General features: G+C 39.1%; 2 protein-coding genes across 2 annotated transcripts in view; both read right to left on the bottom strand.

The window, feature by feature from the left end:
• The window catches only part of uacab (uveal autoantigen with coiled-coil domains and ankyrin repeats b), a 46273-nt gene extending 40182 nt beyond the window's left edge, over positions 1 to 6091 (bottom strand). Inside the window, 1 exon segment of the mRNA XM_030045046.1 lies at positions 5885 to 6091. Coding sequence (XP_029900906.1) covers positions 5885 to 5932 — 48 coding nt within the window. The 5' untranslated portion in view covers positions 5933 to 6091.
• A 3344-nt stretch (positions 6092 to 9435) lies between these two features.
• Positions 9436 to 24578, bottom strand: LOC115357046 (mortality factor 4-like protein 1). The gene is made up of 12 exons (XM_030048383.1): positions 24390 to 24578; positions 19322 to 19368; positions 19140 to 19207; positions 18889 to 18975; positions 18520 to 18600; positions 18374 to 18399; positions 17417 to 17505; positions 16365 to 16466; positions 15841 to 15929; positions 15331 to 15503; positions 14317 to 14401; positions 9436 to 10027 (listed from the first exon to the last, which is right to left on the bottom strand). Exons 1-12 carry the CDS (start codon positions 24427 to 24429, stop codon positions 9943 to 9945), a joined length of 972 nt encoding a protein of 323 aa, XP_029904243.1. The 5' UTR covers positions 24430 to 24578; the 3' UTR covers positions 9436 to 9942.
• Between the last annotated feature and the right edge of the window lie 311 nt (positions 24579 to 24889).

Below are 24889 nucleotides of genomic sequence, written 5' to 3'. Positions count from 1 at the left end.
ACTGATGGCTGCACAGCAACACCTATAATACCCACACTAACATCAGGTTCAGAATGAAATTATAGCCCTGCAGCCCTTATTCACCGAGCATGACTCACAGAGGTTGTGTCAAATAGGCTGCTTTGTGTTCTGTTACATTCAAGGGTTGAACGAAGGGCTATCTACATAGGAAATCCAACAAAAAGCTTAATGTAAGCTTTCCCCGTGATTCACCCCTTTCACAGTGGCAGGCCTCTCACTGAGCTTGGAAGTACTATTTCGGCCAAACTGAAAGATATTCTGCCTAATATTAGAATCATGCTTGAAATTCCCTCCAACTGTAACTGCATTCAATGTAAATGAAGTCCGATCTTGCAAAAACTACATGAGCTGGAGAGATTACAGGCCTAGCAGCTAGTTAATATTGCTGTTATCCCCCGATATATTTCCTCCACATGAATGCAGCACGTGAGCTGGAACATGTAACCTCTTGAGGTAGCATAACAGAGTAGCATTCATAATACTGATTTGTGAGGATAAAAACCTTTCTCTGTGAGTTGCCATTCACTAAAATTGCCACATTCAGCAACAAGACCCTTATAATTAAGGTTCATTACAAGCACTAAAAGGGAATACTGTAGCAACATATTGGCAACCCTCATAATAGCAAAAGAGGACCACACCATGCCAGTAGGTTAATTAATATTAGGTGTTTTTTGCTGCAATACATTATGCTCTGCATGATAACAAGAAACCTGAGCTGCTTTACGTCCCACCATGATCACTATGATATGAATATAAACAGTGACACCGTGTCAGTAAGGAAGCAAATAAATGGCTTAATGAGAAAAAAAAATCACTGTCAATATACTTGTCTTTACATAACACATGGGTGATATTAATATGAACTCTTACGCTTGGATTCAGCATTAAGGATTTACAGTTGTTTCAAGAGATGAACGGTTCAATAAAGTCTATTTTCTTCCTGAATATACAAATTTAGACAGTAAGGTTCTCCAAAATCTATTCAGATTATCTACTCTGTGGGAAGTACTAGGTCATAAATAGATAGCTGGATAAGACAAATAAAGTCCTAGACTATTTCCTGCATATTTAGCTGTATATTTAGCTGCAGACAAAATCTAACCCTGCATTAAATACAGAGCAGACTCCAGCAAAGCCTTCAATTGGGATTCAACGGATCATGTGGCCTTTTATCTTCTGCTAACATCTGATCAGCAATCCCCTCTTGGCTGAAACACAGAGTTGCTGAAAGCCAAGTCATGACTTCCACATGAGTTCCCATGAGAGCATAATTCTGCCTGACAATCAAAAACAGCTCACACACTAGATTCAAAAGCACAGTTGTGTAGTTAACACTGACATCAATTGTAAAACACTGATCAAAGGACAGACCAAAATGCTAAACAAAATTGTAAAACTCCTATTAACACTTTACTATGCATTTTCTTCCTCACCACCAATATGGCAGTAGGGTTGTGGCAGGACGAGTTAGTAATTACACACATCATCCTTCAGGTGAACTCAGATTCAAAGCATCGACCATGAGGAAGGCACTACACCCCTATCTGCTCCAAGGGTGCTGTTCAGGGAATTTGGGCTGCTGTTTTCCAGGAATGCTAAGCTGCACTCTGACCTCCCTGGAGGGTGGCAAGCAAAATTTTATTTCCCTTCTGGAATCAATAAATACTTACATTATCATCATTGTTATTATTATTATTATTATACTTAAGAAATCCAATAATTCTAGTTTGGCACAGTGATAGTTCAAGTGATCTGGCATTAAAAGTTGTTTCTGGGCTGTGGGTGTTCAGCAATAATGCATGTTTTTGATGATTATTATGCCTGCAGCACATTTGAGATGGCAGTGAATAACTTGGAACAGCTAAATCATCAACTCAACCTCCTATTCTCTATACCACACAAACACAAGCACACATACATTGCTTGAAATATGCTGTTTCAATAATCAAGGTAACACCTTGATTATTCCTCTCAACAACATGCCCAACCTCAATCCTTATCCCAACATAAACTTTATCCAAGTTCTAATATCAATTCAAAACCCATATCCTCACCCTGACATAACCCCCACAAGAGCTGAAAATGTAACACAAGAAAGCATACCCACACACAGTGAAGAAATGTTACTCTTTTGGTCTGGTAGGTCCATTTGATTTGATAATATTTGACAGTCCAAAATACACAGCAATAGACTGCCATGCACCTAGACACAGGGAATCAATACTGCTCAGAAATACATGATACAACATCCTGTTTGTGTTCAAGTAAGCGGAATATAACTAAAACTCTTGAGAGCTGAGCCCTCAGAGCTTGAAAAAAAAATTCAGAAAAATGACATTACTTTGGTTAAGTCATAAAAACAAAAACATCTGAGTGTCACTGAATATTCAGCTTTGACCTATTCTTGTATGCTTTTTCCACTAGGTGCGGGTACATTACAGTTATAACAACCCATGTCATGGGGAGGCTTGCAATGAACCAGTGTTGACAGCAAATGATTTTCTGCACATAAGGTAGGAGGAACTGGAGCACTGCCTGCTGCATCAGCCAAACTACCAGACCTCGCCCTGTGTTTGATCTATGGCTGGTATTAAAAGAATGCCTTCCCTTTTCGAATTTTGTTCTTAGAGCTTTTAGCATGTTCCCCAGATACTAGCTATAGAATAACTCGGTAGCATGGTTGTTGAAACAGAGGAATGCATCTCACCACTCATTACTAAGGAAACCTGCGGGAGGAGGAACATTAGAGGACAATAAAATACATAAAAATACCATTAAGACAATGTCTGTCAAGGTTTCCAGAAAAGAAAACTTTGTTTCATAGATCAAAATTAAACCCCTCACTTCCTGCTTAAGGGGTGGGGGAGGAGGGGCAAAGAATGTGGAGAAAAATTCATTACGCAAGGAGAGGAAGGAGATATCCTCAAGTGACTGGGATAGATTTCAGTTTTGTTCACATTCCAAAAGTTTCGATTGAACTCCCCCTCACCTTTCCCTTTGTCTTCGTGGACAATGTAGATGTCTTACCTTATTTATTAATTATTAGCCATCATAACAAGAGGGAGGACTTCAACACAACACCCAGCCAGGTAAAATGCACCGATGAACAATGTGTCCTCTCATCTAAAAAATGTAGGCTACCATTTGACTAGACGCTGTCAGCCTAACACCCCATTAACTTACATGTTCCCTGACCCAGACTTCCGGTTGCTTTCAAATGAACAGGTAGAGGTACTGTCTGTAATTCAAGTGGGGCTGAAATGATTAGTCGATTAATTGATTAGTCAATGGACAGAAAATAAATCAATTATCAAGTAAAAAATAACAAACATTTATTGTTACAGTTTCACAAATTCTCAGAATTACTTGCTGTTCTCCATTTACGCTGTTCTAAAATAAAAACTTTGGGGTTTATTGGCTGCTGGTCAGAGTAAGGAAGCAATCTGAAGACATCATGATGGGGCATGGGAACTTGTAATAGGCATTTAAAAAAAAACAAAACATTTTATAGTCAAAATGATTCACTGATTAATCACAGAAATAATCAGCAGATTAGTTGAAGCCCTCCAAGTTTTATTGCTTAGACTACTTGCATTCTGCAATGTTGTAGCCATCTCAGAGCTGGTAACTAGGTCTTTGGCATGTGCCCACATAATGGAATGTAATGGGACTGTCGAGAAGTCACCATTCAGACCTGGGTAATGTCACATGTTTGTTTCCTCAACAGAGCTTACCTCGAGGCTTTTCAGAAACTATCTAAAAGTTATAAACAAATTTCTCCACACAGCTGTGGGGCAAAATAAAAGAAAAAAAGCAAAAACAGGCTGAGAATTTTAAACAATGTGAGTTTCTGATTGAAGGCATGAGGAGTGTCTGCGCAAACACAATAACCATTTTATTCCTGAGAGCCTTTTCTCTCTGCTAGAGTGGGCCAGAGACTTAACCCAACAGACAGACAGCTCCTTCTGGCTTTGTGCCTTTCTCATGGTAATTGCTGGGATCTGAAAACAGAGCTCAATGCCAAAACCCTCTCTGCATGTTGAACTGTGCAGAATTGCAATGACTGTCTATTAGCGAGGTTCATAGCCCATAAGCTGGTTTAGGAAGAATTAATTCTAAACTAAGCCCAAGACAAGTTTATCCTAGGTTATGTGGGTTACCCTCCATTACAGGTCAAATAATACTGTGTGCATTATGATTCAATGAAGTCAATCAATACTATTGCTGTCAACACATGCAGACTTATCCTAATGAAAAAAAAAAAAAAAAAATCACTGCATCATGCCTACAGGAACTTGTCTGTAGCTCTTAACCCTCCTGTTACCTTCAAATTTTCTAACATTTTTTTACCAGTTAGGATTAATTTGACCCCAATACTTAAAACCTCCAGACAAAGATTATAATAATACTTGTTACCCAAGTTTATGTGTCAGGTACTTTATGTGTCTTAAAACATAGCCTCCCCCACTCTATTCCTTACACATCAAAATTCTTGTGGGAATCATGTTCTGGCCTCCCAAACGTCATATGATCTGGACTAGTTCTCTCACTACTACAGGTATGGTTAAGTTTGTTTAGGGCCCTAAGGCAGAGGGAGGTGTTTTGAAGGTTATAAATGGCATCTAAAGCAGTTCAATGCAACAGCTCTGCCATAAATTCTACCTTTCAAGAAAGTTTGTAATGTTCAGTTTTTGTTGACATTGGGGAGAATGTGTAAATTTAATTATGTGTTTATTACTGAGGTTGTAGTTAGCAGAGGTCTTGTAATGGACAACATTATATTGTTTCCAATTTTTTTGTCCTCTCTATTTATATACATGAGGGGGACAGAACAGTAGAAACACCTCTCAATGAAATGCAGTGCAGTACAACAGTACCACTAACTATGAGCTCAATGCCAAGCATAGAATTGACTGAACACCCCTATTACTGTGACAAAAAGCAAACCTGAGATTTATAGGTATCATAAAAGTAAACTTTATGGCAGAGCAGTTGTATTAGACTGTACAGTTGTATCCAACAAAGTAGCCTCTGTGTCATCCAAAACAGCTAAAACAAATGTGTGCAAAATGTTGATACTCCCTGTATGTTTTATACAGCTAAAACAAAAAAACGATGTTAATCATGTTCAACGTGTTATTAGTACAGTTCCCGTCCAAATTTCGTTGCAGTATAATAACAGTGCCTTTTTGAAAGGGCATTTGCATAGGACTTTGAAGTGAACAGAGGCCAAGTTACATCTCTGCTTGTGGCGGGCCATGTCTTTAAAGCTTGGCAAGTCAAAACATGAAGACAGACCAACTGCTGAGGCCGCATGGTTATTACCAGTTCACAGATGAATATATCTAGTTTTTTTTTTTTTTTTTTTTTTTTTTTTTTTTGGCCAAGTGTCCCAGATGATAACAAGAGGAACTGGCACTTAGTTGCACTGATTGATTTTTTTTTTTTTTTTTTTTTTTTTTTGGCGGAACATGCTTGATGGCTCTCTGCTGGGAGTCTCAATGAACAACAAAGTCCACAAAAACTTGCCCTACATTTTCAGGCCAGGGCCGTGAAAACTGAATGTGTGTTAAGTGGTTAGGACGCAACGTTACATTACATGACATTATCTGACCGTTTTCACACGGGTGGCAGGTGCCTCCACTGATACTGAAAGTTAAGTTTCAAACTGACCATAGCACGTCGGTTAATGTGGTTTTTCACCGCAGAGGTCAGGGTTACCGACGTAATGAAAAAAAAAATCAAATCATGAGCTGACATTAGCACTGTTTAGCGCCATAGCTCAACGGCTGGCTACAATACATGGTAATTCACACAACAACTCCCGACCACAGAGAACAGACAACACAATTCAACTTACTGTGATGGTAACTTCGTGCTTTTTCAGCCGATACTTGAGGCTCTTCATTGTAACCGTCTCGTTTCGTGATGCCGAAGCTCCCGTACGACGAAAACCTTCATAAACTGTGCAAGAGCTCGAGGAAAAAAGTTCACATTCACACTAAATAAGTTTTATTTGTGCCCCCCGCACTGGCTGAGTTTCACCTGACGCCTAACCGCAAACTAGTCCTACTTTGATGATTGGCAACCGGCAGAGCCAATCGAAATAATAAAGTGTGCGATTGATTTTACTTTTTAACCAATCGGCGGTGAGAGAAGGCGGGACTTCCGAGTGGCGTTTACTTGGGAGACGTTGGAGAAATCCTGGGACAAGGCAGGAAGCCCGACATCACGCCGGGTTTAGTTTAAGATACAAACAACAACGACTAAAGACACAAACGTGCTTCCAAATTCAGCATTTACCTACCTATCTACTATCCAGCAGACACACCTGTAATAAAACAAATATATTCCCCTGTACTTCCAGGAAAAAGTACCTGGAATTCAAATTGCCATACACTTTGAATAAACACCTGAAGTAAAAACTGTCTACACAACCCCTGGAGCATTTATCCACTTTATGAATGACCTAGCATAAACACCTGGAATAAAACAAATAGATATAGTATAGCGCTCTGCTTCAGAGACAAAGTTACCTGGAATACAAATTATCAAACACCTTGAATAAACACCTGAAGTAAAAACTATCTACATAGAACAAACCCCTGGAGTATAAACATCTACTACTGTATGAACAACCTGGTATAAACACCTGGAATAAAACAAATAGATGCAGTATAACTTTCTACCTCATCGAAGAATAACCTGGAAAACAAATTGTCAAACACTAAACACCTTAAGTAAAAACTATCAATCTACAGCTACATGAATGACCTATAAACGCATGGAATAGGCCTAAGTCAAATAGGTATACATAACAATCCACTACCTGGAGAAAATACCTGGGATACTATCCGCCAATCTGAGAACATCATAAACCAGATCTGATGAGACTTGTCTGGGCTATCTTTTACCGCACAGTGCAGCGTTTCACAAGGCAGGCGTTTAACTACAGCACAGTGTGTACGCAGGTAGGGCTTCTTCCTCAAGCACACATGAACAAGACACATCAGACCTTGAAAACTATTAGTTCACCTACAGGATGGTTTTCTCCAACTATAGGCTCCCTCCCATCCTGCCATTTTACACCATCAGAGAGCAAAATGAAAGTGTAAGAGCACAGATGTTGCATTAATAAATCAGTTCAGCACTTCACCTGTCATGCTTCTACTCAGGATCTGATGGTTGACTGGGATCTGTTTTTTTTTTTTTTTTTGGCCTAAATGGGTTACTCTTACAGGAGTGCTACTGCAGATGAAAAACACTTTTGAGTTACACCTCTGAGTAATCATACAGGGAACACACAAATATAACAAGGATGGATAAGAAATTGTTACTCAGTCATTTCTAGGTGGAAGATATGACACCCACATTATTTCACAAGGGAAACAATACACCGAGGACAAGGTCAGTTGAATTTTTTGTTTGTTTTGTTTCGTTTTTGGGGAATTTTCTCAATCTGTCTAAGTCTTTCTAGGACCCCTGGGTGTCTGAAAACCCCAGATCAGAATGACCCACCCATGCCTGATATGTGTGGTGCATTTTCTGTTCAACAGGGAAACAGAGATGAGAAATACAAATATTTCAACACATTGGATGCACAACACACACAAGCAACCATGGCCACCACCACTGATCGCCACAAGAGGCTTTTTTTTATTTGTTGTGCCCTCAATGCATTATATTTTGTGTTACACATGAAAATGAAATTAGTTGAAGCTCCAAATAAAATATTATATCCCTGAACTATAAATCATCAGAAAGAAAAGAAGCAACAGGTACAGGATGTTAATTGGCTAGTGTGAGATCCAAGAAAGGTCAGGGTGAGGGATGCTGCCCCCTTGTGGTCACTAATCATTGGAGGGGAAGCCTAATCATGTGGCCAGTAAGTTTTGTCTTCACTTAAGTGCTACAGAAATGGTAAATTTTAGAAGAATCATGCCCTTGGAAAAAAAAAAAAAAAAAATCAGAGTAATGGATCTGATTCTAGTGAACTGGATTCATTTCTGTTTCTACAGACATAATTATACAATTTATGATATGATTTATGAATTGATGGTATTGAATCCTATGTCAATCAGTTCCATTTCTCTGATCATTCCATACACATCTCATTAAAACTGTGACTTGTATGACTAGTAATATCAATACACAATAGGATGACAGCCCGTAAATTAAGATAAAATCACTAACCTCACCAATTTGAGTGGAAACACTTAAAGTCACTACAGGAGCAGGCCGATTTCAGTGATTTTTCACCACGGCAGAACAAAGTAATTGCAGTGTGCTCTCCATTGGTGTTAAAACATCAAAAGTCGACATTTTGAACTGCTTCATTGTTACCATTTCCGTTTGTTTTTTAGTTCTTCCACTATGTGGTGAAATACCATGGAACTGTCAAAAAAAGGAGTTCTTACTTTATTTTTAGTTAAAGGCAGACAATGACATTTCAAAGGGGAGGTGGCACAATTTTTTGACACAGTAAAAAGATGAATGCCAATTAAGTAACTTATACGTGCCTGGAGTTTAGAATAACTCTTTCACTCCATCATAAGCCAAACTATAAGGGCATATCCCATTCACTTTTTATCTTTTACTGGCATGCAATATCAACAAATTAGGTTCCAGTGTTGCATTAATGTCGAGGGTTATCAGCCTTGGCATTCAGAGCTCAAACTATCAACTACAGGTTTTGTCCTTCCTCAAATGCATCCTTTACATTAGCAAACACAGCGGTGTGCCCTCCCTTTTCAAACTCCATATTTTGCCCTTAAATTTAATTTACCCAGGATCAATTGGCTGAGAGCACAAGCTTTTCCAGCAATGACCTGCTCAAGTTGGTTTTCCATTACGCTTATACTCAAACCGTGTTCCAGTCAGCATCACATGCTAGACGCTGAGGGCATATTTCACTGAGTGCTGCCTGCACTGACATGTGTCTCTTTGTCCCTCTAAGACTCCATAGCAACAGTGTTACCATGGAGTCCTCACTGCCAGCACTATTGGCCATGTCTGAGAGGGGAAAACTGAACTGAGGAGGCTTGCCTCATCTTAAGACTTTGTTCAGTCCAGAGGTTTCAACAGGGTTCGCACATAAAGTGGCTGCTGTGTTAAAAGCTGCAACAGGTAATGTTTCGGTTTGTTTGTTTGTTTGTGTCGTTTTTGTTTATAATCTGGAGAAATGCTTTGCCTCTGGAATGTAAGTACATATACATAGCTTTGCACTAGCATGTATCTATAGCTGAACACAAAACACATCCTACACTTTGATGCAACTGTTTGATTCTGCAGGTGTTTTTCTGTAATATTTTTCAGGCAAAAGGCTTCTTTAAAGGTGACTGGTTGTTTATCCACCAAATAAGTAAACAGAGACACGCCTGTATGTCTATGAAAGACATTAAACCATGAAGAGAATGTGTAGAAACATGTTTATTACAAACTGATAACCAATAATACACAGGATCCAGGTACAAAAACGTGCGAAATGAGGTGTCATATGAGGTGCATACACGTGCACCTCATATGTCAGGAGGAAACACTTAAAAATACACACATGTGACAGTCAAGGAACACACATCCATCAGATGGAATGCACAAAAAAACACCACAGTTGTTTGTGGAACTAGTAATTTCTTGACATGGAAACATATTATCCCTTTTTTCTCTTTTCAATGCCAGGAAGAGAGACAGGGAAAAGGGAAAGAGAAAGAGAAAAAGGACAGAGCTACAAAAAAAAATTACTTCAAATCCTTACTTAGAACTGTGACAAGCTCCTGAGACCTTTATGGAGGAAGCAGATGAGTTCAAGTGAAAAGTTTTCATCCAGTTCTCCACTCCAAGGGTAATAATGGCAATATTACATGTGGTCTGAGAGAAGGCATGGCATGCCTCTGGGGAAATGCTCTGTGCTGAGAGCTCTCACACAGCCTTACGGTGGTACTCTGGGGGAGCAACCTCGTAGTCACTGGCACTGAAGAGGGTGGACGAATTCTTCACCAGATACCTGCAACGGTTGTCAGTGAACAGTTATTGCAGAAAGGTTTAGGTGTTTGACAATAAAGGATCATTTGTAACTCAATAGCAGCTGTGTATGGCTCAATATACAATTATCCAAAATGGAAAATTGACAAAAAATTTCACTGAGATAGTAGAGACTGACTCCAGGGAGGATGTGCATTCGTGCATGACACGTTTCAGAACGATGGAAAATCATTACATGCCCATCCATTCTATCAGATTGCAGCCCCGACAGAAGTCTAATTGGAAGTTAAATAAGGTTGACCCAGATAAACACCACAGGCAGCAAGATAAGTAAGGGTCCCCTACAGGAAAATCATTATCTGTTCACTCCTGGGCTGGATTCACACCAAGCAATCCACTACAAAGCTAGGGTGCTAAACTTAAACGTAGTCTATGTTAGGTTTTCACTTTAATCAAACCATATATTTTGACAGTAGGTCAAAAGATATCGTAGGGGAAGGCACTTCTAATCTTTTAATTTCCTCCAGCAACAAAGTCTTATGGCAATGCTAAATTAGTTTTTGGAGACATTAGTGTAGAAATTTAAAAAATTGCCTGCTGTTCACACTAGAGGGAAGGTCATGGGGTAACAAAAATGTCAGGTTTAATCAACTATGCAACATGAACAGGGTATCTATTCTGAAACACGCCTGGAAAAGTCTCTTTCAGCCTCTTTTTATGTGTTGCTGTATTTGTTGTGCTGCCTGACACAGGATAAGGTACACGAGCATGGCACAAAAGGTATGCTCCTGCTGTTCTGACAACACAAAAATCTGCGTCATTATAGTTATCTGGGACAGCAATGTGCTGCTTAAAGGAAGGAGGAGCAATTTGCAGCTTCGCCCCTTCACTCACTGTAATGGCCATTTCCTTCATTTAGCTATTTGTTTGAGCCACAGTTCCTCCCTCTCCTTCCTCTGTCTCTCGCGCACTGCGACTGCGGACAAAAACACCTGTTCTTGCTCTTCAAATAATCACTTCAATACGCTATTGCTTCATAGGCTGATTTTCTCAATGTTATATCAAAATTGTTACATCTCTGATGATCATTTAGTTTTATGGCAAAAGCTTTGCTAATACACTGTTCAGCAAGGTGCGTTTTGATGTTTGGTGATGCAAAATTATGGCAAGCAAAGAACAGCGCCCTTTCAGTGTGTCTACCTTTAGTCTCTGCTTTTCAGCCCAGGCCTCCCACTGATCCTTTCTGCTGTCATTCCTGCCCACCCCCTTAAAAGTAGGCTAACATTAGTTGCACATGCGGAGAAGATGAGACACAAAATTGTTTACTTTTTTTAGTACATTTAATGTTAACCCACGACCAAACCCTGATGAAGAACCGCCTGGAAGCAACATAGACACTCCAGGGGGTATTCCAACAAAAAAACCCTACAAGTAAACTTTAGGACGGGTGGGAGGTGGGCGGTGGGACACATAAATGCACACACAAACCAGTCTCTAATTATAGTTGTAGTATAATATGTAGTTCATAATTCCTAGAGTGTAACCCATGCTTGAGTCCAGATATTAACTGCGCAGCACATTTACAGAGGGGTAACAGATAATTAAAGGAAAACACCAGGTGACTGAGTGATCTGTGGCATGTTGAAAACAGGGTTCTGAGTGCTGTATAATGAACTGGTGTGAATTATCTGTCATGGCTGAGGGCCTGAAACACCAACATATATACACAACCACTTGAACTGATCTGATCTTTTGCAAATGAGCAGTCTCTTCTAGAATGACAGGTCCAGCTCAGTGAGGAAGAGTGTATGTCAAGTTTATGCAGTGCTGTTTGGAAAAGGTGGTGGGATTTATTATATTTATTATCTTTGTACCATGCGTCTTTGCAGTGGGTGCTACTCTAGATAAGTCGTACATAGAATACCTTTAAATGTTTCCAAAATAGCTGACTTAAACAAGGTTGGACATGCAAGTTTCATGATATTAATAAAATCAAATTAATAGAATCAAACATTTATGAGCATATTTATGAATAACAAGAAACTTTACTACCCAGAACCTAGGGCTGGGAAATTAATCGAAAAATAACCGAAACCGACATTTAGGGCCCTTAACCGACATATTCTTGCCCATGTCGGTTGTTCCGGTTACAACACCACAACACGTCACATCACAAAATGTTCCTGTAGTCATCGTAAACACGGTCCGTTCCCCCTCACTCAGGCTGTACACTGTGAACTTCCAGCAGTTTAAGCAGCACGGATTAAAAAGAGAGATGCCAAAAGAGCCTCACCACATCGTTTAGCCCACAACCAGCACACAGCTTGGCTGCTAAGAACAACAGAAGCTAACTAGCGTCATGACTAGGGTTGGGAACCAAAATTGAAGAAATGGAGCTGGATCCATCATTTTCGCAAAACCGGTTCCCATAACGATTCCTGGAATTTCTCATCTGCATTCATTTTGCTCAGTTGTGTGCACTGAAGCGACTGTGGTGATGTCACGTCACCTACAAGACTGCGGGCCCGGGGTGGCTATGCCCCCACTGCACTGCTATGAAGAATGTCGGACCGTCATTATCAAGCGAGGCAGAGGGATGAGTGCAGCCCCGCAGTGTAACCAAACAATGTCGAAGTCAGAACTTAACTAGGGCCCTATAATTTCCGCGAACACGGAATCGCGGAATTAGAAAAACAACTGCACCGGCACCGTACGAGTCCAAAAGGCAAAGAAAATTTCCAGGCTACAGCGGCGCACTGACATGGATTGTCTAACAAAGTGAAGATTTGCCACTCCGAAATATTTTCACTGACTAACAGCAGCATACTGGCTTAACTTGTCTATTCAGAGAGGCGGTATCACTTCGGCTTATTTTTCATATTCAATCTATGTTATCACAGGCATACTCCTGCTCATTCATTGGTAGTTAAATTGTTAGGTCTGTTTGATAAGTAATTTACATTTTTAAAACAAATAAGAATTTAACATATTGTTAAATTATTGGAGTCAAGCTTACTGGTAAACATCTACTCCTTTAAGAGAATTCATTATGTTCTACAACTCATAAACATACACTAACACTACCCCCCTCCCCCCGCCCCCTGGAGGTTCGGAAACTTCTCTCTTTTTTGAGGTCTTCCTGTTTGCATCCCTGCATTAGGAAAATATACTACTACCCGCCACTACGGATCTTGAAATGTCTATTTTTTTATTAGGGTTGTTGTAAATCTGCTGTTTATTTTGTTATTAGAACGCTAATGATGTGACGTTTGTCTCATATATGAATAAAGTTAACTAGAGCCATAAATCAGCAAACATAAATCTGTCTGTACTTAGTTACAACTTACTCAACTGCTGTTAAATTGGCTCTAAATTAATTGTTCATTAATATAATGTTACATTTTTCTACAGAAAGTTCAGATAAGAGTAAGACCAGGAGCAACAGTCAAGTCGATCCGTTCAAACTGGCAGCTGCTTGATGTTTATTACTTGTTTATTTTAAGTATAATGGTGTCATAAAAAAATACAAAAATGTATATATTTGGAACCGTTATCGGAACCGGTAGGAACCGGAATCGTTAAGAGGGAATCGTTAAGGAATCAGAATCGTTAAAATCCAAACGGGTCCCAACCCTAGTCATGACGTCATACGTCCATCGCTCCATGATTCTGGGTAGTGAATAAGAATAAGAATAATATGATAATAATATATAGCCTAGATACTGATGATTAATTATTGTACTTCTACTACTACTACTACTACTACTACTAATAATAATAATAATAACAATAATAATAATCATCATTGGGGAGCAAAATTCTGAGAAATTAATATAGCCTGCTTACTATGCAGGCACACTATATTATTATTAGTGCATATATATACTACTCCTAATAATAATATAACAATAATATTACTTGAAATAATATTTGTTTAGAAGAGATGCAGCTTTTTCTAGTTTGACATTGCTGGTTTGTTTGCAAAAGATTCAAGCTATAATAATAGGTAATAATCGTTCATTAATCGTTATATGGTAAAATGTTCAATTAATCGTGATTTTGATTTCTGCCATAATCACCCAGCCCTAGCCCAGAACCGCACAATGTTACACCTCATCTGTCACCAAATGTAGTTGAGAGGACAATCAATTAGAACAGAAGCTCTTTTCAAGAGCAGAAAATCAGGTTCATGGCTAAATTAGTGACAATAAGTGTATCTAGAATGGAATATGAATGATTATACTTACAAAAATGGCACAGAGAATTAATCAAAACATAACACTGAGTCTATCGTGTGGTGGTGAATCTTACTTGAGGAAATCCTGGAGGTAATTGAGCAGTAGAGCCAAACTCTTTTCATCTAAGGGAGTGTAGGCCAGCATTGCTCCAATACGCACTGTTACAAGGACAACAAATGTTGAAGAACAGGGCAGAAGACAAAACTAGGATTCTTCACTGAATAAAAAAATCTACTTCTTTTAAGCTGATGCCACCTGGGAGCACAATGCATGATGATGAACCTGTCTTTTATTTTACTCTGGTTTAATTGGCTATATTCATAACTTCTAATTAACTTCTAACTTTAAATCAAATTATAATTTCAAAGTTAGCAAAAAAGAAAAACTATACACATGTATTCTTTACATTGCTTACAATATGAATGTATCATCAAATTATTATTTTAATATTGTAATTTATACGCTATAGTTACAAAACAAAATGTCTGCTATTGCTACTTTGAAATCTTGGTCTAGGACTAATTCACTGTATCTGGTGTGGTGCTTATATAGTCCGCTGCCACGATATACAGCAGATAGACAAAAAAGCATAAACTCCTTAAACAGTCTCCCACAATGAGACAAGCATGAGAATGTGAACACAGGCTTGAAGTATTCAAGCTATTTGACCTCAAGATGCTAGATACTGGCCTTTATCAGACATGTCACATAACAAAGGAAGCAAAGTGATTATTTAAGTGAGGGGTTGGTAGCAAGGGAATTTTCTTTTCACACAGGGCAATAATTAGCCTTTCCAGCATTGAACTTTGTAAGGAGCACATTTCTTACAAGTTTCACACAGATTCATGCAACACCGTAACATAAAGCTGGATAAAAAAAAAATGTGTTTCAAGAATCAAATATTTTTCAAAAGCTAAAAAGAAGGTGTACTTCAGTTCCTGCACAATAATTAAAAACTATCTGCTCACTCAGTTTGTGCTGATGACTCCTTGGTGCTTGGTTTAATATGTGAACTGTATGTGTGTTGACTGCCTGTGGCTCTCGGCCAAGGCTGGTGTGTGTATGGCTATGTGCCCGAGTTCCTTACCAAAAAGGCGCAGCAGGTGTGGCGCCCCATAGACCTGGGACATTGGCGTGTCTGGGTGGTCAGCCAGAATCTCAGCATACTGAGGCCTTTCAAACTTGTACAGAAGCTGAGTGCCCAGCATGACGTTGAAGTACTCCCTAATCCCTGCTACCACTTCATTCACTGCATACTCCCTGAGTGGAGGGAAGAGGGAAAATTACAGTGCTCTCTATAAAGAAGCGGCAGTTTTTATCTTTATAGTGGAGATAGTGATGGTAAATGTTCATGTGACAGCTTTTAAGACTTCACAACATGTACAATGAAGGCTGAGAGAGAAGTGCTTTAACATGCTGGGTAAACTGTAAAAGATGATGGTGTGTAAGCTGCATGCAATTTCTTAGAGATACAATGGATATAAAATCAATGATGGAGCACAAAGTGGGATTTTAAGGGTGATGACTGACATCATTCTAGCAGTCTCTCTACTTTACTGTAAGACTTCCTCTAAAGTAAGTAGGGTGTTTTTCTTACTTGTTGTCCGAGTTTCCTTTTGATTTTTTATAGTTTGCATAGTCCTCTAAGACGGTCTCTATGTTCTTCTTGGCTGGCAGATGAAACAACTGTGTAGGCAAGAGCAAATTACTCCTCTTATCCAATTTTTTTTTTTTATTTTGTCATGCAGTCATTTACAAAATTAGAAAACATCATCTTGGGACTCACTTTGAAAGTAATTCCATGCAGAGATTGTCTATAAATACACCATTTTCAAATGAACTGTTAATAATCAGCATCAGCACGACATCCTGCATCTAATGCAACCTACTTAGTTTGTTTCACACACTTGTAGCTTTTGACATGTAACTTGTCACCCTACTCCTCATTGCAATGGATTTTCATTAGAAATCAATACAGAGAAGTATCAAATTGATTGAAATGAAATCATGAGGGCCTTGGGGGTCACTTTTCCGACTGTCAGTGGTACCCAAAGTAAAGCACAAGTAGAAGAAAAACATTTGACTGTGATGTGGTCTCTGTGTGTGCATGTCCGTGCTCACCTGTTTCTGTCGAGTGATGAGGTCCCAGTCATCCACCAGCCAGGGTTTCAGCTCCTCGGGAATCTTCACTTTCACCTCCACACGGTTGGTGAAAGTCTCCTCCTGCACACGGACACACACATACACACCCAGGTTGAGAAGAAATAACAAAAAAGCAAAGAGATAACGTTTTATTAAAAATGTGTTTTATGCCCCCTTGCTCAGATTTTTAACAGTGTTTTGGTCTTTTTGATGACAAATTTATTGAACTTCAAAATAATAGACATCATCACGCATCAGCTCATATGAACATTTATGGACAGCAAAAGACAGAAAATAAGGAGAGGGATGAGCCCACAGATAAGCGTGACAGATTTATTGTGCATACACAGTGACTCATGTTTCAAGCCTGGCTGTGTCTTACTAATAAGAGTCAATAAGAGACAAAGGCCGCCAACACTGTATTTTGATTCTGCTTTCAGCCTTTAATAGTCTATGTATGTGCTCCAGAGTTTGGTCTTCATCCTATGAAATAACACATTTGCACAGCAGAGTGTTGATTTATACTGCTAAGATTTGTTATATAGATCACACACATCCCAAATTTCCTTCCCATTGCTAGAAATTCAAAGCAGGCTTTGTAGAAGAGGAGCAAACCATTATCTCCTCTCTCTGCCCCAAAGCAATCCATCTTGATGGATAAAATGTGAAGTGTGCAATGCAAAAAAGCATCTCCTAAGTAGTGTCTGTTTTCTTACCACCTAAAGTTTGTTTTCTGAGCTTTCTGTAGTATTTTTGCCTGAATCCTCTATTAATTTCTGACCTTGTGCACAGCTCAGGATGGAAGCTTCCTAAGTCCTGCTATATCTAAAGCAAAACACTGCAGCAGTAATTGGTTGTGTGATTTTAAAACCTTTCATCAGGCCGCCAACACATTCAACACCATTATTGTCACTGAGAGGTGAGGATTATTTTGCATGAAGAAAATGTCAGAATAATACATGAGCTCAGACAGATAATGGGGTAAGTGTATGTGCATGGTTGGTCAATATCTGAAACAGGGTGATACATACACTTTCCACAGTGGGATCAACCCGTGCCCTCTTCTTCCGTGGTCCCTGGGGCATTTCTCCGCTGCTAGTGCCTTCGCCAGCCCCTGGGGCTAAACAAGACACTAATTATACACTTAGACAGACAGACAGTTTTTGCTGGGTTTTACATTTGCTGATCAAGTCTATCGCACAGCGGCACATCAACACTGTGGGTTTTACTCAGCAATCATATTACACCTTGGTTGTAGACAGCTTCAATTTGAGGCTATTTATAGCTATCGATGAGCGAGTAAACAACAGTTCTTTTGTGTATTCTGCCTATTTCAGCAGTCCAGATTGAAATAAGGTATAAATACAATAGCAGTTTACAGTATTTTAGCAAAATGTACAATGACTGTTGACAGATCATGGCAACTGTAAAACTCTTAATAGATTTTGGGTTATTATTTCTATGTGAATTCAGCTGCAGCTACACTGACTCTAAAACAGCATAGATACATAGTTACAACTGATTTGCATCATAAAAACGCCTTTCATCTGAAAATACTGTAATACTGTGAAGTAAGAGCATATACAAATAGGGCAGTAAATTAATACATCATGACATAGATGAAAACATGATCAAATTTAAACTGCTGGTTTAACCTTTTACACACACATTGGAAAAACATGAAACAATGTGCCACCGGCAGTATGATCACTAGACTAGACTATAAATACCTCAGAACCCAATATGGCAAATAAAAACATAATCTAACACTGTCAACAGATGTACACATCATTCAAGCAGCCACTCTTCTCTGTTGACTTTAGACTAATGACTAAAAATGGCTAAAACAGCATGTGATTATGGTATGTTTGCATTTGAGGTTTCATATTTTGTTTATTAAAATTCTATTTTGGCATCAGACAGTATCGGCGGGACATAACCTGCATCTGCCTCTAAATTGTCATGTAGCTCATATACATTGGACTTACTCTTTTGTTTTGTCTTTTTCACTTTCCTGGAACATAAAAAAACAACAACAAACATTTAGTAGATTTGTCAGGGGAAAATTACATCAGATCAAGGAACAACTCACGCTAAATTTCATAATTAAAGATGGAAAAAGAACTTCACTTACAGATCAGCATTTTTCTGCTGCACAGCAGCAATCTTCTTGCTTGGTGCTATCCCTCTCATCTTTCCCTCAACATAATGATCCCTGGAAAAAAAAAAAACATCAGGCACCAAGATCAACTATTTCATCAATATAGAGAAACATGTTTACTTATATTTTAGCATATACCAGTGTAAGGCCTACATTTAATTCAAACGTTTCTTGGAAGTGCAATTTAGGTTCTGCCCTCTTTGAGTAGCATAGTCATTAGTAATTATAGTAATTTGTAAGTGATTTATTGGCAGACTGTATGTTTAGTTTTAGTGTTGATGTAGTAATCTATGGAATCCTTCTCCTTCAATTTATATCTGCTCCATGTAAATAAAAACTTACTGATTGGCCTTTTGAAGCTCTTTTTGTTTCGCAAGGTTGCTGTCCACATATTTGAGAACTCTACTTTCAGGAACCCATTCATCCCAGCTGAAAAAGAGAAATAATGCGATCCTTGAATCTTAGTCCCACTGAAAATAAAACAGCCTCATTTATCACTTATTATTTTAACACCACGGATCCTGAAGTTAATAGTAAGCACAAAAGGAAATTTAAACAGAAAAGCTGGACTGCATGCAAATCAAGCGACTCACTTTTTGTTCCATCCGCTGTAATGAATGAAGTACTTTATCTGCTTATCCTTTATGTTGATCTTCACACACTGTAAAACCAGAAATCACACAGACATGCATCATTTATTGGCTGCAATTAGTTTAGTTGTCAAATATATGCATATATATTTATATTTTAAATAAAATTATGCACTCTACCACACCTTTGCCTCATAGAGCAATGGCCCATGAAAACACAGGACTCTTTCACCTGAAAGGAGAGAAAGGCAAACATAAGAACTGGGAGCCAAACTCGCCCTGACTGACGCCACTGTTGACCCAGGAGAGCTGTTTCTGTCACTTAGCATTTGACTAGCTTAGCTGCGGTTTAGAATTGGTTCAGCTAAACTGGCATGTTCAGGGATTTATCCTGCAGCTTCTTGCTAACTTCACTGTGACTGCTGTGCCAAAACACGCGCAGCTTCAGCTAAACCACAGCTAAACCAGATGGACTGTGAATGGTCCACTCAACACAGCCCGCCAAAATGGAGGCGACCATGCCCATCTCCGACTGAATAGCTCCTCCTCACAAGGATACAAGGATACAAGGATGTTTATTGGTCATTATACAACAGTTTGTATAACACGCCCACCTCTGGGAACACCCACAGTTTGGTGTGGTAAGGCCAGAGTTAGGATGAGTGGGGCATTCCTGGAGCTCTGCAGGTCTTCATGTCCACTGCCAAACCCCTGTCCAACACAGCTAATTCAAATGATGGCATATGACAATGCTCTGTGTAATGCTGCAAATCCCACTGACATACCCTTACCCTCAGTAGTAAATGAACATTTGTCTTACCTGTATCCATATTTTTTTTAAAATTTATTTATTTATTTTAAATCCAATTTATTATTTCACTGTTAACAAAATGAAATAGGTAAAAAATAAACCTAAGCATTACATGGACAAATATGGGAAACATTTTTTTCTACACTATATGAACTTTTAATTTTCAGAAATGTCAACGTTAAAAATATATAAAGTGCTAACATTCAAAAGTGTGACAAATTAAAGGGAAAAACTGGTATAAATTAGTTGAGAAAGAGTGCAGTTGCGTTCCATACAGAACTATATCATACGATTAAGCAATTAGCGTCCTATCACGGCAGGAGCTTCATTCACAAAGACTGCTTTGTGTTTCAGTAGCAACAAATGTGATATCTGCATTTACTATGGGACAGAAGTCCAAGTTGTGGTTGAAAGCCCAGATTCGATGACCGTGAGGTTAGTGCAATATTTAAGGGAAAACAGAAGAGCAACTTTTTTCTCAGATGACCGGGCTGTCACCAGGCCCCAAAATTTTGACTTTGCGGGGAATTAATGCATTTTGTCTAGAACTCATTGCTAACCCACAAATTGTTCACAGAGACCCTTGTGTAGTTCATTTTGTCTTCTAGGCTTTTTTGTGCATGGTAGTGAGCCCTAAGACTGTTCTACAGAAACAAAGTTAATCCCTGGGCTTAAGTGAGAGTTTTCAAATGCATTTAATCAGAGTTGCGTTTGACTTAAACTCAAGCAATCGATATAACATAAATGGCATTTGGTGGAAGATTAACTTTTTTTGAAGTTAAACCTCAGATTATCTGTGCAACAGGTTTACTTTAGACCTCATACGCAGTGACCTCTAGTGGCATTTACATGATTTCTACAAGAGACATTACTGGGTTTAGGCTGAACCTAGTCTGGCTCACCAGATGTAGACTGTGGGTGTAAGCCTGCTATTGGGCAACTATCTATTGGGCAGCCATCTCGTCCCCTTCTATTATCTGCATATTCCATTTTCAAAATCCCCATCGCTACGTCAAACAAAAACAATAACCACCACCACTTCTGAGCTAGTATACAAATATACCGATCTGTTCCACTTCACACAAGCTTCAAACATAAATTTAAAGTGACTTTTGTGTGAAATCATGAATTGTTGTCAAATATAACTTGGTTTCTTTGCCTAATAATGCGATTGTATTTTTTGTAGGCTAACTCTTTTTGGAGGGGAAGAAGAGAACATTATTACTGTTGAACTTTACCTTGTACTGGGTTCATATCAGATATTAAGCTATCGGATAAAAACAAGCGGCAAAATAAACATTAAATTTGTACTGTATTGAGTGTTGTATTGTTTTGACATGGACAAGCAACAGTCATATATCAGTCCATCAAAAATGCACAAGCTTTGTGCAGCAATAGGAAGCACAACATTCACACCACGTTCACAACATCAACTGTCTCTGACAACTCTGGAAAACAAGGCGGGGGGATTGATGGGATACATGACTGCGTCCACTTAGGAGACTGGAAGTATGTACCATTTTATACCATTGGTGCAGCCTGTACTGAGGTATCTTATGCATAGAAAGTCCTTGCTGGCACAGTGCTAACTTGACAGGTCTGGCTCTGCGAGACTAGACTAAACTAGAGACTGGAAAAGTCAAGATTGTCAAATCAGGGCCAAATTCCATCAGCATCTCCGGAAAAATCAGGTACCACTTGGCCCATCTCTGCGCCAACACTTAATTGGGCTGGATTTTTTATTCTTCTACCAGTAAAACTATATGAGGTTTATTTGTTTGTGAAACAAATCTGAGGTAATGTCATTATGTCAACAACCCTGCAGTCTGTTGAACTCAAATGTCATTCTGTAGATCTTTTTAAAACTATTTTTAATGTCATCTCAGTGCAATTTGATGATATAGGCCAGTGTTGTTTGAAAAGCCCAGTTTCCACCTGGCATTAACATCCGACCTGCGCGATCTGATCACAAGTGGACAGCTAAGTACAGCTGTAAACAGCAGCAAAGTGTCCTCAATCCATCTTGGGATCCGATTTGCCCACATTTCAAGTGTAAACACACATATCCCAGGATGCACTGAAGGACCACCTACTCACCTGACATCCCGTCTTAAGCTCTAATCCAGCCCAACCCCACCGACACCAGCCAAACCCGCACTTTTCCAGAAGAAAAAAATCCCTGCCTGATTCTGCCAAGCGCAGCTTAACTGTCAGCTGATGGATCAAATGCAAACTGAAGTGCATGTCAGCTATAAAGCAGTTGCTTAATGAATAAAAACTCAAACTGTCTACCTGATGCTTGTTTCACCATTAATGGGTTTCATTTTTGTCCTAACCTCATCTGTAAATTCTGACACACATCAGAGCCACAACAGTGGAAGAGTCCCAACCCACCAGCACATTCAAATAATCAAGTTCAACATCAGGTTCAGGTTGATTTATCCACCTAAGGGGAAACCCGACCCTCTAAAACCCGTTAGAATAATTAAATAATCTGAGCCTGACCCCTAAGATCAAGCCTGTAATAACTCTGAGATGTGAAATGTGTCTCAAGTAACTGACAACGCATTAAAATGAGGCTAGGGTGAGCAAGAATGTCTCTTTTTTGTTAAATTCTTGTTGCCTGCTAAATGCCACTTTATTTTTACTTTTATTTTTATTAATTTTGTATGAAAGGAGGACTAGCAAAGTAAGGATTTCACTGTATGGTGTAATCGTCTGTTTTACTGTGAATATGGCAATAAAACACCAGCTCTGGCTCAACTCAAAAAAAAAAGAAAAGAAAAAAGAAACCTAAGCATTTGGAAATGATGGAAATGAAAACGATATGTGTTTATCTGCATATAAAGTGGGAAAGTGAGATCCCATCACAAGTGGGCAGGCGAGAGGCATATGGAGACCATAGAAATTTAATAGAATTTCAATTTCCATTCACTTTCTATGGTGGGGATGCATTCTAATGCCAGGTTTGAACAGATGGATGTGTTCTAACACCAGGTGGAAAAGGTGTCTCAGTAAACGTTTTGACACAAAACTGCCTTCTGTGTCATGTATGAGAGGGATGGGTTTTCTCACCATAACAGCAATGCACCATATGTATGTAACACTAGGGCTTACTGAATTTATATAATGAAACAGAGTTCTAACATTAGTTAAGTTTTAAAGGACATCGCCTCCTATTCATGTTAACCTGAGTTGCACCTCTGTGGTTGAGAGGCTGCTGAGCTGGGATTTATCCGCACCTGCTGAATGAAGTTTAAAAGACAGTGTGAGTTGTCCTGGACAGCTCAGATTTAAACCCATCTTAAAAGGTGATTTGCAACTGAACTAATGACTCAGAGTGGGAAATACAAATCAATTCACTTAAACGTCACAATTTTTTATGATACAATTGATTTAAAGGAAAGCTACTGCTGTCATATGAAACAAGACAACCTAAGGTAAATCTGGCGGTACGGCAAGGTAAATAATATCAGTCCAAATTTAGGCTAAATTTTGGCACGAGAAAATCTGGCGTAGCCATTTTCAAAGGGATCTCATGACCTTTGACCTCAGGATATCTGAATGAAAACTGACTCTATGGGCACCCACATGTCTCCCCTTTGCAGACATGCCAGCCTTATGCTAATCCCATGCAGTTTTTTTTTTTTTTTTTTGGCCTATCCTATAATGGTGTATTTCTGCATACTGTAACCTGAACAGTCTTGGAGTGACTTAAATCGGGTTTGACTGGAAAGCTGGATAGCCACTTCATTGTAGTGGGACCAGTTTATTAAAAACTTGACTTAAATATATAAACCTATTGTGACCTTGAGGAGTATCAGAGCCTCATGAAACTCTACATCCACAAACTATATGATGTTTAAACACACACACAATAAAACGTAATATGTAATTGCAGTTCTGAAGAATCGCAATATATGTAGAATCGGCACCCAAGTATTGTGATGTTATTGAATCAGGAGATTTAAAAAAAAATCGTCCGAGCCGCACTGATGAGAGTCCCGTTCAGGTTTGAGTTTTCAACTCAATTTGGGTGTAAAACTTCCCACGTTTTGGACTGACTAGGTTTCTGTTTCACTAACCCTAAGCTGTACTTCTGGATTTGTGTGTGAGTGTGTGTCCCAGTGCCACTGTAACCACACTTTTAGCCGAGACTTAGCATAGCAGACTAGCTAACGGTCGCTCGGTTACATTCTTCGACGCTGTTGCCCTTTAAAACCTTTAACGTTGTATTTCTTTTGAGTGGATACGTATGTCAGTGCTTGGTATAGTGGAGAATATTTTTCCATAAGGTAATAATAACAGCTTTCTGGCAGTGCACTGTAAACAAAGGCCGAGGCCACTATTGTCGAGCCCCGCCGGGAGAGGCAACAATAAACAAACCCGCCCCCTTCCTGCCAGACAACGGGTCCTCTGTCGTAGTTTTTGAATGCACCAACCTTCTTGAAATTTTGGTTTAGGGTCCTGTTTTGGCGCCATTCACAGACTCAACTGATCGGATCTCTGAATGATCAAATTCATGCATTGCCAGAGTCCATTTCTTCCAGGCACAAACACAGAGAGACGGGATGAGCACCTCCTCCTCCGGCATTAGAGCGACGCTGCCTGGCCTGGCCGCCCGGGTCACGTGACCGCGTCGGAGGCTCAGTGCTGTGTTCGGGTGCTTTTCTGAAAACTCGTTAAAAAAAAAAAAAAAAAAAAAAAAAAAAAAAAAAAAACTTCACGAGAAAAGCTGTCCACAGAAGCCCTTAAGTAGTTCATATCCTATTAATATTTCAGATGCTTTTGTCATTCTCTTGAGCTTTATTTTATCAGTGGTTTATATTTTGTCAATTATAATTATATGGTTTATAGTAGCAACTTTTCTGTTTGCTTTCTATTTCTATTTCTTTTCAGGGAGTAAACGACAAAAATGTCAATCAGATGTCACAACCAATGA

Source organism: Myripristis murdjan, chromosome 3 (assembly GCF_902150065.1).
Source record: "Myripristis murdjan chromosome 3, fMyrMur1.1, whole genome shotgun sequence".
NCBI lineage: Eukaryota > Metazoa > Chordata > Actinopteri > Holocentriformes > Holocentridae > Myripristis > Myripristis murdjan.
Note: the sequence above shows the minus strand (reverse complement) of the source record. Positions and strands in the feature narration are given on the sequence as shown.